Source organism: Trichomycterus rosablanca, chromosome 24 (assembly GCF_030014385.1).
Source record: "Trichomycterus rosablanca isolate fTriRos1 chromosome 24, fTriRos1.hap1, whole genome shotgun sequence".
Taxonomy (NCBI): Eukaryota; Metazoa; Chordata; class Actinopteri; order Siluriformes; family Trichomycteridae; genus Trichomycterus; species Trichomycterus rosablanca.
This window is the reverse complement of record NC_086011.1, coordinates 2567371-2581460: the sequence shown is the minus strand read 5'-3', so window position 1 is coordinate 2581460 and position 14090 is coordinate 2567371. Positions and strand designations below refer to the sequence as shown.

General features: G+C 41.1%; 1 protein-coding gene across 1 annotated transcript in view; it reads left to right on the top strand.

Annotated features, from left to right (window-relative positions):
* The first annotated feature begins 5478 nt into the window (after positions 1–5478).
* grip2b (glutamate receptor interacting protein 2b) overlaps positions 5479–14090 on the top strand; it is a 35261-nt gene continuing 26649 nt past the window's right edge. Inside the window, exon 1 of the mRNA XM_062986369.1 lies at positions 5479–5518. Coding sequence (XP_062842439.1) covers positions 5479–5518 — 40 coding nt within the window. The remainder of the gene's footprint in view (positions 5519–14090) is intronic.

The following is a 14090-nucleotide window of genomic DNA, read 5'->3' as shown; positions in this document are numbered from 1 at the left end:
AATGAGCTTTGGACTAAACTGGAACAAATTCCCACAGACACACTTCAAAACTCTGTGGGAAGCCTTCCCCTAAGAATGATTATGATTTTGCCCATGTCCACATACTTTTGTCATTGACTCAGCTCATATATTTACACTTTTCCATTTAATATTTACAGACAGGAATGAAATCAGTGCTCGTAGTTTCTCCGAGTTAGCAGCACTAATCCTCCCTGACATGAAGCTCAGCGTGGAACCCTGCGTGATACTGAAACCTGTAGGCCGTTCACGTTTTCATTCTCAATTTAGTGCCAACTACTCGGTCTTAATAGTCATAGCTAAGCATCTCCTCGGGCGGCGTTATATCGAGCCGTTTTATGAATATTTCATGCCGTTTCCACATTTATAGTCTTATAATTGTTAAACGAGACTAGAAATGATGATTGCGCCGTGCTTTAAAATGCTAAGACATGTAATATACACGGTGCCCGGGTGGCACAGCGGTAAATTACACTATCTTACTACAGCTGGTATCCAGTGTTCAAATCCCCAGTGGTGCTATCAGCCGGTCGAATGTCTAGGGTGTCTAGACTCGGATGTTGAGAGGCTCCGTGATGGATCGGGTTCTGTCTGGGGTGTTACTGCATGGTGCCTAGTGATTCCAGGGAAACCAGACCCACCACGACTCTGATCAGGATAAAAAATCTAATTATATAGGCTGTATAGGGGTCAGTGATAGCTCAGTGGTTAAGGTACTGGACTAGTAAACAGAAGGTTGCCACTGTTGGGTCCCTGAGCAAGGCCCTTAACCCTCAACTGCTCATCGTGTTCCGCTCATTGTGTAAGTCACTTTGGATAAAAGCATCTGCTAAATGCTGAAAATGTAAATGTAACATGCATATAATTAATTGACATTATTGAGTGCTTGTGTATTAAAAGCAAGGTCTATAAAAATAGTTTGAGGAGTGTGATGTAGTGGAATTCTAGTGACTTGGGATGAATTGGAACTTTGAACTTTGGAACATCAGTTTCTGACCATACAAATGCTCTTCTGTAAACCTCATGAATAGATTTTTCTTTGACCTGCTTATGCCAATTGGCAAATCTGTCTAATGCCATTTCCTCAAACTATGTTAGGAAATACGTCCTACATCTCCCTGTGTAGGATATCTCCAATATTTTAACACTGAGGGAATAAAATGAGTGAACTTAGAGAAAACCAACAGAATTTTCCAGCTCAAACTTGCTCACACATTCACTTTCAACTTCCTCTCAAAGACCGAGGAAAAAAGAGAAGGAAAGATGGAGAAAGAAAAGAGAGAAAGAGTAAAAACTAGGGCACGGGAAGTCCCGAAGGCTTCGAGTCCGTGTTGTTTTGCATGTATTAATCACTCACACATGAACACACACATCGAGCAGATAGACTGACTCACATTTCATACTAGATTACCGCTAATAACCGTCGCTCGACCGACGGCTGATGATTATCTCATAAAGCCGACTGAACACCAGGATGTGACCGAGTCTTTCTTACGGGTTTGACGTTGACTGACAGTCCAAAAGGGGTCTTTGTGTGGCACTTTGGGAAAGACAGCATGCCAGAGTGGGTATACGTCCACAGAGCCAGCGAAGACAGTGAGAAGATCAAATAAGTTTTATTAAGGAGCATCAGGAAATTTAGAAACTGAAGAAGAAGAGCAATGATCTTTCTGCAGGCGGTTTTAAGAAGACGGACGTTTAAAGGTACTTCTGTAAATCCTTTATTTATTTGAATTTTTCAGTACAGTATATATTTATAAAAGATACTTTTAACACCTATAGTGTATAGATACATTTGAAAAGTGTAGATATGACTTTGACATAATGTACATTAATCAACTGATGTATGATGTAATTAAGTGATGATGATGATGGTTCTATGGGTTACCTTTTCAAGTTATGAAAACCTGGTCCAAGAAAAATGATATACTGGTGTTAGGTTAGGGCTGGGGCGGCAGGGTGGCTCAGTGGGTAGCACTGTCGCCTCACAGCAAGAAGGTCCTGGGTTTCATCCCCAGGCGGGGTAGTCCGGGTCCTTTCTGTGCGGAGTTTGCATGTTCTCCCCGTGTCTGCATGGGTTTCCTCCCACAGTCCAAAAACATGCAGTCAGGTTAATTGGAGACACTGAATTGCCCTGTAGGTGAATGGGTGTATGTATGTGTGTCTGCCCTGCGATGGACTGGTGCCCCATCCAGGGTGTTATTGTGTGCCTTGCGCCCTTTGAAAAGCTGGGATAGGTTCCTCCAGGAGCTCCGGTTTCCTCCCACAGTCCAAAGACATGCAAGTGAGGTGAACTGGAGATACTAAATTGTCCATGACTGTGTTCGTTATAACCTTGTGAACGGATGAATCTTGTGTAATGTAACTATCGTTCCTGTTATGAATGTAACCAAAGTGTAAAACATGACGTTAGAATCCTAATAAACAAACAAACAAAGAAGCCTAAACCACACCAACGTAAACCAGCCTAAATTTGGAGAGGGCTTGACTTATTGCAAGAACTTTTATTTCCATTTAGGTTTCAAAGTTCAAAAATGTTCAATAGTTGCTGTGGTTCAAAACAAAGCTTTTAACAATATAAAGGATCAGACTATCAGAATATTTCCTCTGCTGCAGCGATTTAAGCTTTAGTACAGCAGTAAAAAGCAATTACAGGCTGTTTTAGCACTTCAGAAAAATCACAAAAAGGTCCGAGAAGGGTGTTAAGCAATCACGAAAAGTGAAAATCAATTCCTACATTCAAAATAATGTGCTGTATCAGCGGATAACGTTAACGTTTTGTACTTAGCGTATTCAGATTAAACTCCGTCTGTAGAAAATAAAAGAGTACGGCACATAAAACTTGTAGCTTATTAAACCAGATAAGCGGTACACTACTAGCGGCGTGTTTGCGTTCACGAAACACCGTTTTCCATTTAGTTTCCTTTTATCCCCACTGATAAAATATTGGCATTGTGTGATTGTGTTGGCATCTAATTCCCGTCCCATATCCACGTTTTTTTTATTCTATTTCCTGCTCGTTTGGCTCACAGTAGATAAGCAGCAAAGCAGCAAACTGTTTGAGCGTTTGAAGTAATTGTTCACTTGTTGGAAGCTGATGAATAAAAGAAGCGTTTAGTGAACACAATGAACAAAGGCATGAAGAAGCTGGTTAGACATAAAAATATGAGGGCTGTTATTTGGCCCAGTTGTGTCAAGTTGAATCGTAGGAACACAGAAAATAAACGCTGTCCTGTTCATTCCAGCAGCCGGGTAATAAAACAGCTTTCAGAGCTTTATTTACATTTCTAATGCACACAAGGAGAGTTTGTTAATACTTTGAATCAGGTTGTAGTGAAAGTATAAGTAGTTTATCAGTATGGAAGGTGCAGCTTATAAAATAACAGATAAGTGTTCACATACATGCAGTGCTTATTAGGATGCAAATCATCTGGATTGTGGGTTAAAGTTTCTCCACAGGGGCGCTGTTGTCGAAAAAGTTTCTCATCTGTGGTCTTGCGAGTCCTTTTTAGGTCCATCAGTGTTTTGTATTTCCGTCTCGTCTGATCGATGCTTTGAGAAAGTTACTGGCTGCTAAGGAGTCCGAATTGTTTACAGGAACACGTCGGATGTACCGATCCTCTCCTGATGAACCCTGCTAGCTAGACACAAAGGTTCCCTGCAGGGTTGTAAACAATGGTGAAAAGAAACAGACAGATAAAGAGAGAATCAGAGACTTAAAACGACTCAGGCATCAGTGGGTCTGCCGGAGCTTTAACACATTCCTGCAGTGCAGGGTGATGGGTGCCAACAGGACTGAAGTCTGGATCGTGTCTGATTCAAGTGGGCATGACTTAAGGCTGTGTGAGCTTCACTGCGAGTGTGTGTGTGTGTGTGTGTGTTTGTGTACCTAAACTGACATGACTTATTTGGTGAAGACTTCTCCACTACCTTTGAAGAAGCCACAGGAGGGATCAGAGATAAAAACAGAGATTAAAACCTTTAACCTTTTTTCTTTTCTCTCTCTTTACTTCTCATTCATTCATTCATTCATAAGTTCTTCAGTGAGTGGTTCATCCTGGTCACTCTGGACCGAGCACCAGTCATTCACACCACAACACCACACCCTCTCATTCATTTACTCAAGTATTCACACCTAGGAATAAATAACAAACTAGCATGAAATGTTTTGGCAGCTTCCATTAGGGGGCACCACAGTTGATCCTTTGTCTGCATATTTGCTTTGGCACAGTTTTTTTTACGCTTGATACCCTGCCTGACGCAACCCTTTTATTTATCAGGGCTTGGGACCTACACTAAGGGTGCAATCCCATGAGAAGCAGCAGAACGCTTGGCTTGAGCAGTGAAGTAAAACCTCATCAAAGTGCGAATATGAGACGAATCTGCATTAGTGTGGAATAACAATCAAATCCAGTGTTACAGCTCCACGTGTATCTGTGTTTATCTGGATTTTCCTCCCTGTTTCACTTTTAAACTTGTTACAGCTCGAGCTTCTCCCAGAGTTTAAAAGCTTTTCATTAAAAAAAAAAAAAGCTTAATGTGGTTTAATGTAGTGAAAGAAGGAGACAGGAGCACTTAACTTCTCTTCATTATTACTGCTCATAAGTTCTATCCATTAATGAGATTCCTTGCTCGCTGTTTTAGTACAAAAAGTCACGTTAAGCTTTGTTCATGTTAAGCCACTTTTACTGCGTCAAATCAAACAGTTTGTCTCATTGGAGGCGCTTTGAGAAGTTCAGCGGCAAACTGGGTCAAAGAGTGAAATGATGTGCTTGTTTAATGTAACAGCCATGCTTATTGAGGGATTCGAACCCCTGAACTCAGGCACTGCTATTACCAGCAGCAAGGTTTTTACCATAACACCACAAAATCTCATGAATGACCTTGTAGTAGAAGTAAATGAATACACAGATACATGAGTGTGTTTCATGTGATAAACTGGCTTCTTGTCCAAGGTGTTTTCCTGGCTTGTAGATTCCAGATGGCATTGAAGCTCCCCGTGACCCTGACCAAGAAGTGGGTAATAAATATAAATATATGAATGAATAAATAGACGAAGCATCTCTCTATAGGGCTGGCAATGCATCTTTAATATATTGAATAATAACAGTATAATTAAGGTGATATTTTCTCCGTGTTCAGCTCGTCTGTGCACGTCTCGAGGTTCCGGTGATGCTTTGTGATGGCTGAATTCACATCTTCTGCAGGCAGGACTGGAGTAGAAACCTAAACCAGGCTTTATTGTGTGAGACAGCGATGGCTCATGCAGCTGCCTCATGCACGGTGTGTCTAAATGTGTGTGTGTGGTGATGAATGTGTGTAAGTGTGGGAAGGTGTGTGTGTGTGTGTGTGTGTGTAGACTGGCTCACTGTGGCAGAGGAAATCTGCTCGGTGCAGCGGGCACAGCTTTGTTTCGCGCTCTGTACGTGTGGGAGTGTGTGTGTGTGTGTGTGCAGAAACATGTTGTGCGGACTGAAGCGAGATGTGAAGAGCAGCCTGGGTGAGCGTTACACTTTCATTTACTTTCATGATTAGAGGCGTGTTGCATGTTCTGTGGGTCGTGTTTCATGATGTGGCTGTTAGAGGTGGTGCCGCACAGCAATACGGGTCCTTGACTTGTTAGGTTTTGAGTTTTGCATGTTCTCTGTGTTGCCTAGGTTTTCTTTGGGTACTTCTTTAAACATTAAAGCTTCTAGTGAGTGAGTAAATTCATGTGTTGTGCTTTTTTTGGTCAAAGCACCACACTGACTTACAAAAAACATACAGGATTTAATTGTAAATGCTCCATTGTTGGTGCTTTTCTCCATCATGCTGCATCCATCCCGTTATTCATGTTCTTTTGGGACAACCACTGGCTTTTCCATTAGAGTACTGGTTAAGTTTTATATGACATGTAAGAGAATTCCCCATGGTGTCATACGTGCTCAAGTATTCAAGCCTAATTGATATTGAAAAGTCAGGGTGGCGCAGATGAAGTGATGATTGTGGGATGTGAGAAGGGATTTCTGACTCTGTGTGGAAGATAAGCAGATGCTGGAGTCATGCTACACTGATCTGTCTAATGTTCTCCCACAGGGGTGAGAGAAAGACTAGCACTGATGCATGTGTTAAAGGTCTGGGGGGAAAATTATGAGGAAAAGTTGAGAGCTCCCCCTCTACCATCAAAAAACAAACCTGCAGCGTTCCTCGATCAATAAAGCACTAAACAGCAGGAAAGATTTCTGAGGTTTGCTTCTTTGGTTTTGCACTAAATCCCCACACAGGTCGTTGCTAATTGTCTTTATTCAATAAAGAGAAAGTTCTGTTAATTGTTTGCCAAGCTATTTAATTATTAAAAGTTCCACATATCCTAAAATATTCATATACAGCCAATCATCTTTTCTTTTACTTTCACTAAGTGCCAATTTTTTATTGGCAGGACTCGCTTTAATTACAGTAATATAAACTGATTCACCCAGACAATGAAACTGTCTTGGCACAAATCCTTTTTTGTATTGGTGTTGGTATTTGGTATTGTAGTCTTCTTTACTCCTTTATACCAACAAACGCCAGAGTTATTTACATTATTAAAGTGGCTTAAATATATTTTTTTAGACAGTTCTTTGCTTATGTTGTTTTACATTTACATTTTCAGCATTTAGCAGACGCCTTTATCCAGAGCGACTTGCATTACAGTTACATTATACAGTCTGTGCAACTGAGGGTTAAGGGCCTTGCTCAAGGGCCCAACAGCAGCAACCTGGCAGTGGTGGGGCTTGAACCAGTGACTTTCTGATTACTAGTCCAGTACCTTAACCACTAGGCTACGGCTTGCCCTTTTAGTTGTTATTCCTGCTTAACATTAGTGATGCAAAGATTTAAAGATCTAAATTCTTTAAATCACTTTCTTTGAATGTTGTTTTTCAGTTAGCTAGAAGTAGCATGTTTAGCAGTAGCATGTCCACCACTGGCTCAAGTTTAATAAATCTAGAATGTGTAAAAAAGAGGTAGGATTACACTGTCATATAGTTATTATATAGTTATAAAGTATTATAAATTACATTAAAAAGCTTATGAAGTATATAAGTTATATATAGTTATTAACTGGCTTTTAGAATGAGCATTTGTGGCTAGAGCACATGCTAATATTTACAGGTTTAAATGTGTGTGTGTGAAAGAGAGAGTTAGTTGTGTGTGATGAGATGAGTTTTTATTGTGTTTTTCATGCACTGTGAGCTCCCATGTAACCAAAGTCAAATTCCCCGTATGTGTGAGCATACTTGGCTAGTAGTATCAATAATAAAGCCTGATTCTGATTCTAGAGAGCTAACATTAGCCGTTTAGCTCCTATCTATCCTTAGATTTGTGTGAGCAGTTTCAGGTTAAAATGTTTTTAACATTTTGTTGTTAAAATAAAATTATTATTATTTGTATTCTTTATAATAATAAATCAGAACCACATTTTAGGCAAAACAACATGTAACATGCTTTCTCAATAGTGCAAAAACATTTTTACATAATCCATCTTCACACTGACATGCAGCCCCGGTTCTGGACTGCGTTGCTTAGGGGGGCAGTGAGAAAATCTGATGCGTGATGCACTCTGCCCACTGCGCTACTCAAACAGCGGGGTAATAAGCAGGTTGTTACGCTGATAAGCCTGCGCACACACAGCCTTACTAAGACTAAAAGTGAATACTACTTATAATAATAACCAGACGCTTTCTAATTCCCACAGTAGCAGCAGTTTCCTGCTGTTTCATACATATCGGCCTGTCTCTGTCTAATCTGCAGCATTTCTCTCCCATTGATAAAAAATACAGAACAAAGTGCGTCCCGTATCAGTTTAATATGGAACGCGATGTTTAGTTTCCAAATAAGGAACGATTCTGTATTTTACGGGACGGTTGGCAGCCCTATAATGGTCTGCTTAATCATTTTTTTGAGTTTACTTTGAGTCTAAATATTTGGGTAATTAAATATTATACTGTATATATTATATACTGTATTTAAATAATCTTGTTTGGGCTGGATCTACTCCTGGGTTGAGATGTGTTAAACTCATCAGTAGATGACACTGTGGTTTTAAGAAAACAACCATTCTAACCTTTATGTCAACTTGAAGCTCGCAGCTGAAAAATCCATGAAACGCTGCATCATTTCTGTAATCGTCTCAACTGTTTTTTATTTTTGTCAACTTGTTAATGCCTAAAATGTCAAAAAAAGATCAACCTTCAAGAATCGCTGCTGAGCTGAACAATGGGCGATATTCCCGGCAGCCACCTTGCTCTGCCTCCCACACACGGTGGTCGGGCGAACCGTACAGTCTCCGCACGATACGTCCTGGCCTTTATTCCTCGTCTGCGCACGGTCTCACGTTTTGTACAGCCAGCAATTAAGAAGTACTTATTACACTAATTGCAGCTTGTTTTCCACATGCTGCTGTGCTTGTTTTACCAGGCTATTGTAGTGAGGGAAAGTACGCTCGCTGTAATTACGGCCTTTTTTGAAGTCTTGCTCTTGTCATAATGAACGTAATCGCTACATACTTTGCAGCTAATTGTTTCTTTGCTGTGCTGAGGGATCGTGTAGAGCAGAACTGGGGAGCAGAAGGGTTGAGAAACGTTTACTTTATAGCGGGGTCAGATTTTATTCCTTATCTCTTAACTAAATCAAATATTTAAGTTTTAATACTTAGGTACTTTGTTTTATACACCTGTTAGCAATGGATGGGGCTGTAATAGTCAATTAATTAAGAATTAAGATCCAATAGTAAGGCTTTCTTTCTCGTTGCTTTCTTTCCATTTTCTCTCAATTTAGTCATGTCCAATTCCTTATTACAGTTCCTATGCTGCTTGCACCACCCCCATACTGGCTTAGATAGACTCCAGCACCCGTCCCTCTCCAACACTGGTAAAGTTGGAGTTAAAGCTCACTTCTTTACACCAGCCAGCGGTGGATTCTCACAGAGAATCCGCGCTGGAGAAATCCATTCTTACCATGTCTGTTCAGAGCCTGGGTAGGTGGTAGAAATGCTGAGACTCGAACTCATGGGTCCAAACTCTACACTAGCATATTATATTGCTGCACCACCTGAGCACCAAGCAGGGTTTTAAACTGTGTAGTGTATGTACATAAACTGTAAATGTCACATCCATAAAGCTGGAATTGCAGCTGTTACGCCCATTTTTAGGACTATTATTTACGTCCTTCAGGAAAGCTTTATGACTTGTAGCAGTCCTGTTGTTTCATTTCATTAGATAGATAAATCGTCAGCGCTTTACAGAACGTTATTGTTGGTAAATCTTCGACTCTGTGACCTGGAAGACGTTCGTTCCTCCGTCTCCAAACTTCCCCGGATTGTGCACTTTGTCCTTTAGTGAAACCCGGACTAACAGATTAATGCTGCTGTCAGAAGCCTTTAATTAGTTCTGCGCTGTATTGATTGCTTGCGTGCGTCATTTCGGCATGCTCGATTTCCACAGGCTGTAAGAGGTTGTCAGTTATTTCAAAGGAAAGTAATAGAGCCAGTATAAACACAGTAAAGGTTGGATCACACTCAAGCCCTCGCTGACGCTTGTTCCTTCCACAGTCAGCATTCGCTCCTCTTGACAGGCTGTTACTTTCCCTTTTTCATATGAACCGTGATGCCAACCCGAGGTTCAGATTGTATTACAACTGTTATCAGGGGTGTGAGTGAAGCAAGCAAACAACAGGTCAGAGGTCAGCCTGGTGAAATCTGTTCACAGCTGAAAGGATATTTTCATTCACACTGATGTGCAGAATCGTCTCTCAGGTCCAGCATTCAGCTAGAATCTCTGTCAGTATACAAAGGGGCAGAGACACTGACTATTTTCATTTACAGTTTTACATTTAATGCTTTTAGCAGGAAGGTGACAAACGTAGTCTGACTCCTGTTTGCCCGATTTTTGAGAACAGGGCTTCAACGAACAAATGTGATCAAAAACTGTCGAGTCACATTATTATGATGACTTCCTACTTTCGACGGCTGCAGCGTGTAGCTCATGAAGAAAGTCACGATTCGTGAGCTGGCTTGGTGGGTACATAAGTTGTGGAAGGCACTCTCAGCCGATTTGGGTACGAATGCATCCTTGCAGATCACGTACACCCATACATGCCAGTTTTCTTACCTGGGGTAGATAGGATCTTCCAGCAAGACGATGCGACACGGCTAGAAATGTCCCACATTGGCTGGAAGAACATGACCCAGACTTCCCTGGCCCCGTAATTCCCCAGACTTAAACCCAATTTAGCATCTGTGGGACCATCTTGATGGTGGTGTTGGCTCTATGTATCCTCCCCCACACCCCCTCCAGCAGCTTTAAACTGCATTCCCAAAGAAAATTTGCCAAGACACTTACTCGTCTCGAGCTCTTTAACAGCATTAAGTCTTTAAGAACAGCATCACCGGTTTGTGGGTTTTTTTTCAGAGCTTGTTTGGTCTCAATTTGGCTTTTGTTTCAACTTTTTATAATGTATTGCAGCCATCCAAGGTATAATTACCCTATACGAACAAAAAAACAATGAAGCTGAGTATTTTAAGTGTTACATAACTTGCTATTGTTCATAGACGCGGGAAGGGGGGTTGCTGGTCAAAATACTGGTCAAAACATTTGCAAAGCATTGCTTTTTCATTTTATTTGCATTTTTTTATTTTGTCTGAACACTACACTAAAAGAAGTAAACGTTTCCTTAAGGCTACCTACGGCCCTAAACTTGGCCTGAAAATATATTTTGATTTTCTGCTGAAGTGAGACTATAAAAACTTTCCATTACCCCCCTGTCCTGCCACCTCGGATTAGTCACCCAGCTTTGAAACCCACCTACCTCGGATTCCATCAGATGCATACTTAAAACCCGCGGCTGTGAAACCGAGCTGTGATGTAAAGTTTGAGACTTTATTTAAAGAAGTGTAAAGATTGTTCATGCATTCTGGTTTCAGGACATTGAAGTGTCAGGAAGATCGGCGGTCCCTGTCAGAATGCACGACAGCTATTTGTTCAAATGCTCATCATCTCATGGCTCAACTAGTAAAGCTTTCCGGTAGCCGGCCTACATGTGTGATCATACCACTATAGATAATCCAAAGTGCAGTGAGATGACAAAATAGCAGTCCCGTTTCTGTCAGACAGGGGCTCCACCACTGTGTTTTTCTTTTGATAGAATAGAGGCCGATCAAAGCGTCCCATTTTAAGGCTTTTCCAGCCAAACACAGATTTGACACCTAAACTATAGGACGGACTACAAGGACATCAGAGATCCATCTTCTCCTTGTTCAGCAACTCAAAAAATATTCTGAAAATGCTGTATAAGTCAAAGTCAAATTTATCTCAAAGCAGCTACACATTTCATGTAGAAAAACCCACAATGAGGGAGCCGAGGGCAGCAGGAGCAACAGCAGGGGCAACGGAAATCTCTCTAAATAATGAAAGAAACCTTGAGGAAACAAAATCAAAACAGAACGTCCTTCATAGGAAAATAGTAAAGCTGTGGGTTACCAACTCGAAGGTTGTGGGCTCTGCCATGCAGCCACTATTGGGCCCTTGAGCAAGGCCATAAACAATTGTTTAGTTTAATTGTAAATGGCTTTGAATTAAAGTTTCTGACTGCAAGGTAAATGTTTATAAAAACCTTTATGTTTTCTATGGTTCTGGTCAGAGGAACATTTCTCAGTGAGCATGGTAAGCTAAGCGCTCAAGATACTGGACACCATCGCCAATCTTTCTCCCAATTTAGCCTAGCCAATCCACTACTGGGGACCCGACAGTGTTCAAGGAGGTGGTGTCTCGATGACACACACTCCCTGCGCAGTCTTTCCAATCCCTTCTTATTCACCCATACTTCTGTGAATTTGCGCAAGGTCGGCTTCGCGCACGGAGAGCCAAGCACCGATCTGTGCGCTATTCCACTTCTGAGCAGGCGCCCTGAGCAACCAAAGTCCCTACACAGCCCCACCCTTTGTAATCCGGTCTTTTTTCCCTCACAGTAGACTGGAGGCCAATTTGTCTGCTGTATTTATGCCTGTTAGGGGGCACCCAGCCAGCCGGCCGGTAGCAGAGCCAAGATTCAAACCTGGGAGCTCAGAATCTGGCGCTGGTGTGCTAGCGGATTATCCTGCTGCACCTGAGCTCCCCTAAAGAAGTAACTTTTAACAGTATTTAATATATCTAATATGTTTATACTGTAATTCCAAAAAAGCCCCCCCCCCCAAAGATTTTTGAACAGCTTTCCCATAAAACTTTGCCAATTTACTTACTTATTCTGAGCTCTTTATCTCTGTGATGTATTTTTTTTAGCTTATTTAGTCTGAATTTGCCTTTGTTCCAACTTTTTATAATGTACTGCAGCCATCGAATGTATAATTACCCTATACAAACAAGAAAACAATGAAGCTGATTATTTTAAGTGTTACATAACTTGCCTTTGTTCATAGACGCGGGAAGGGGGGCTGCTGGTCAAAATACTGGTAAAAATCATTTATACTGGACACCATCGGCAATCTTTTGGTCCCATGAAAGACCAGTTTTGTCACAATCGCAGGTTCCTTTACATTAAAGTGTTTTATTAAAACGACTGCTTACTAGAAGGCTTTACAGAACAGAAATGTGCTTCGGGTTTTGTTTTGTTTTTGCTACTTCCACAGATTTATTAAACGAATGTAACAGGTCTGGATGAAAACCCAGTCAGTACGGATTGGTAAAGCGTTTAGACAGGTAGATTATAAGGATGCTCATTACCATGAGGGCTGATCCGCCTCAGGACTGGAGGTGTTAGCGCTAGTGCCTAATCTGACTGCTGAGCTGTCAAACTCACCCTCAACGTTATTCCTTAAATCTTTGGATTTTCCCTGAATGCTCAGATGTTTATTTTAGTGAGGATTTTAGTAGGATTGGGGTTGAAGATTAATAGCTCACACTTTGCAGTAATGTTAGCATTAACGTGCCTCCAGAGAGCCGCCTTATTAGAAATGGTTTTTAGGCATGTGGTCTGTGCAGGGATAGAAAACAGCCTGGAAAGGAAAAGCAATTTATTATAAAATAAAGAGCCATACAGGCTTAGTGTCGGGTGAGAAAAAGTATGTGCACCCTTTTCTGGTCAATATTACACAGAACAAACAAACGTTTGGGAATTATTTGCATTATTTATTTTTTTGCAACTGACAGAAAGTTGCTCATTTCTTTAATGTTAACCAGCAATAAAACCCATTTTTGCTCATTTTCATTCTTATTGAAGAGTCATGAGCACTAACATCCGGCTGGGCTGGGCGCCTACATGATGAACAACGATTGGCTGTTGTTCATACAGGGTGGGAGCCGCATAGGGACCTCATAACTCATGCAATTACAACCTCTGCTGGCTGATTGATGCCGTCTGCACAGAGTCGAGGGATAATGCGTTGATAAAGGTGTGGCTCTCCATACACAAAGCTGATTTGCATATGAACTCGCCTCGTGCAGGTGAAAAGATGCAGTTGGGTACTGCACACGTGTCGGAGGGGGCGTGTGTCAGGTCGCTTTCCTCAGTCAGAGTGGAGGTCAGCATTAGTAGAGAGGAAGCGGGATGTAATCGGGTGATTGGATACGACTACATCGAGAGGAAAATGTAATGCTTTTAAAGAGATAAAAGTAGACAGTTTTTATTCATTTGAAGATGCTGAGCATGAGTCTGACGACAGAAATGTTGACTTGCTTTGGGTTCTAAGAAATTCACAGTTTTTTTTTTTATTATATATTAACAAAGTTATGAGGCATCAGTATTTTATTCACACTGTCCAAATCACTTTTGTAGTGTTTATGTATGTATTTCGTCTGGATTTTTTTTCTGGATGGCTTAAGATAAGCAAGATTTATCAAATTTGGGGCTGACAAATCAAACCTTCCTGAGTCCAATTAGTCTAATCTAATTCCATACATAATTGTTCCATAAATAAATGAATAAATGCTTTACTCAGGTCACATGACAGCCGTGCACCAAGAGAGGATCAGAAAAAGCGCAATCAATTCCATTCCCACCATTCGACGATGTGCCCTGTTTCTTTATTTCAGCTGTTTAGATCCGTGTCTTGTCCTTTT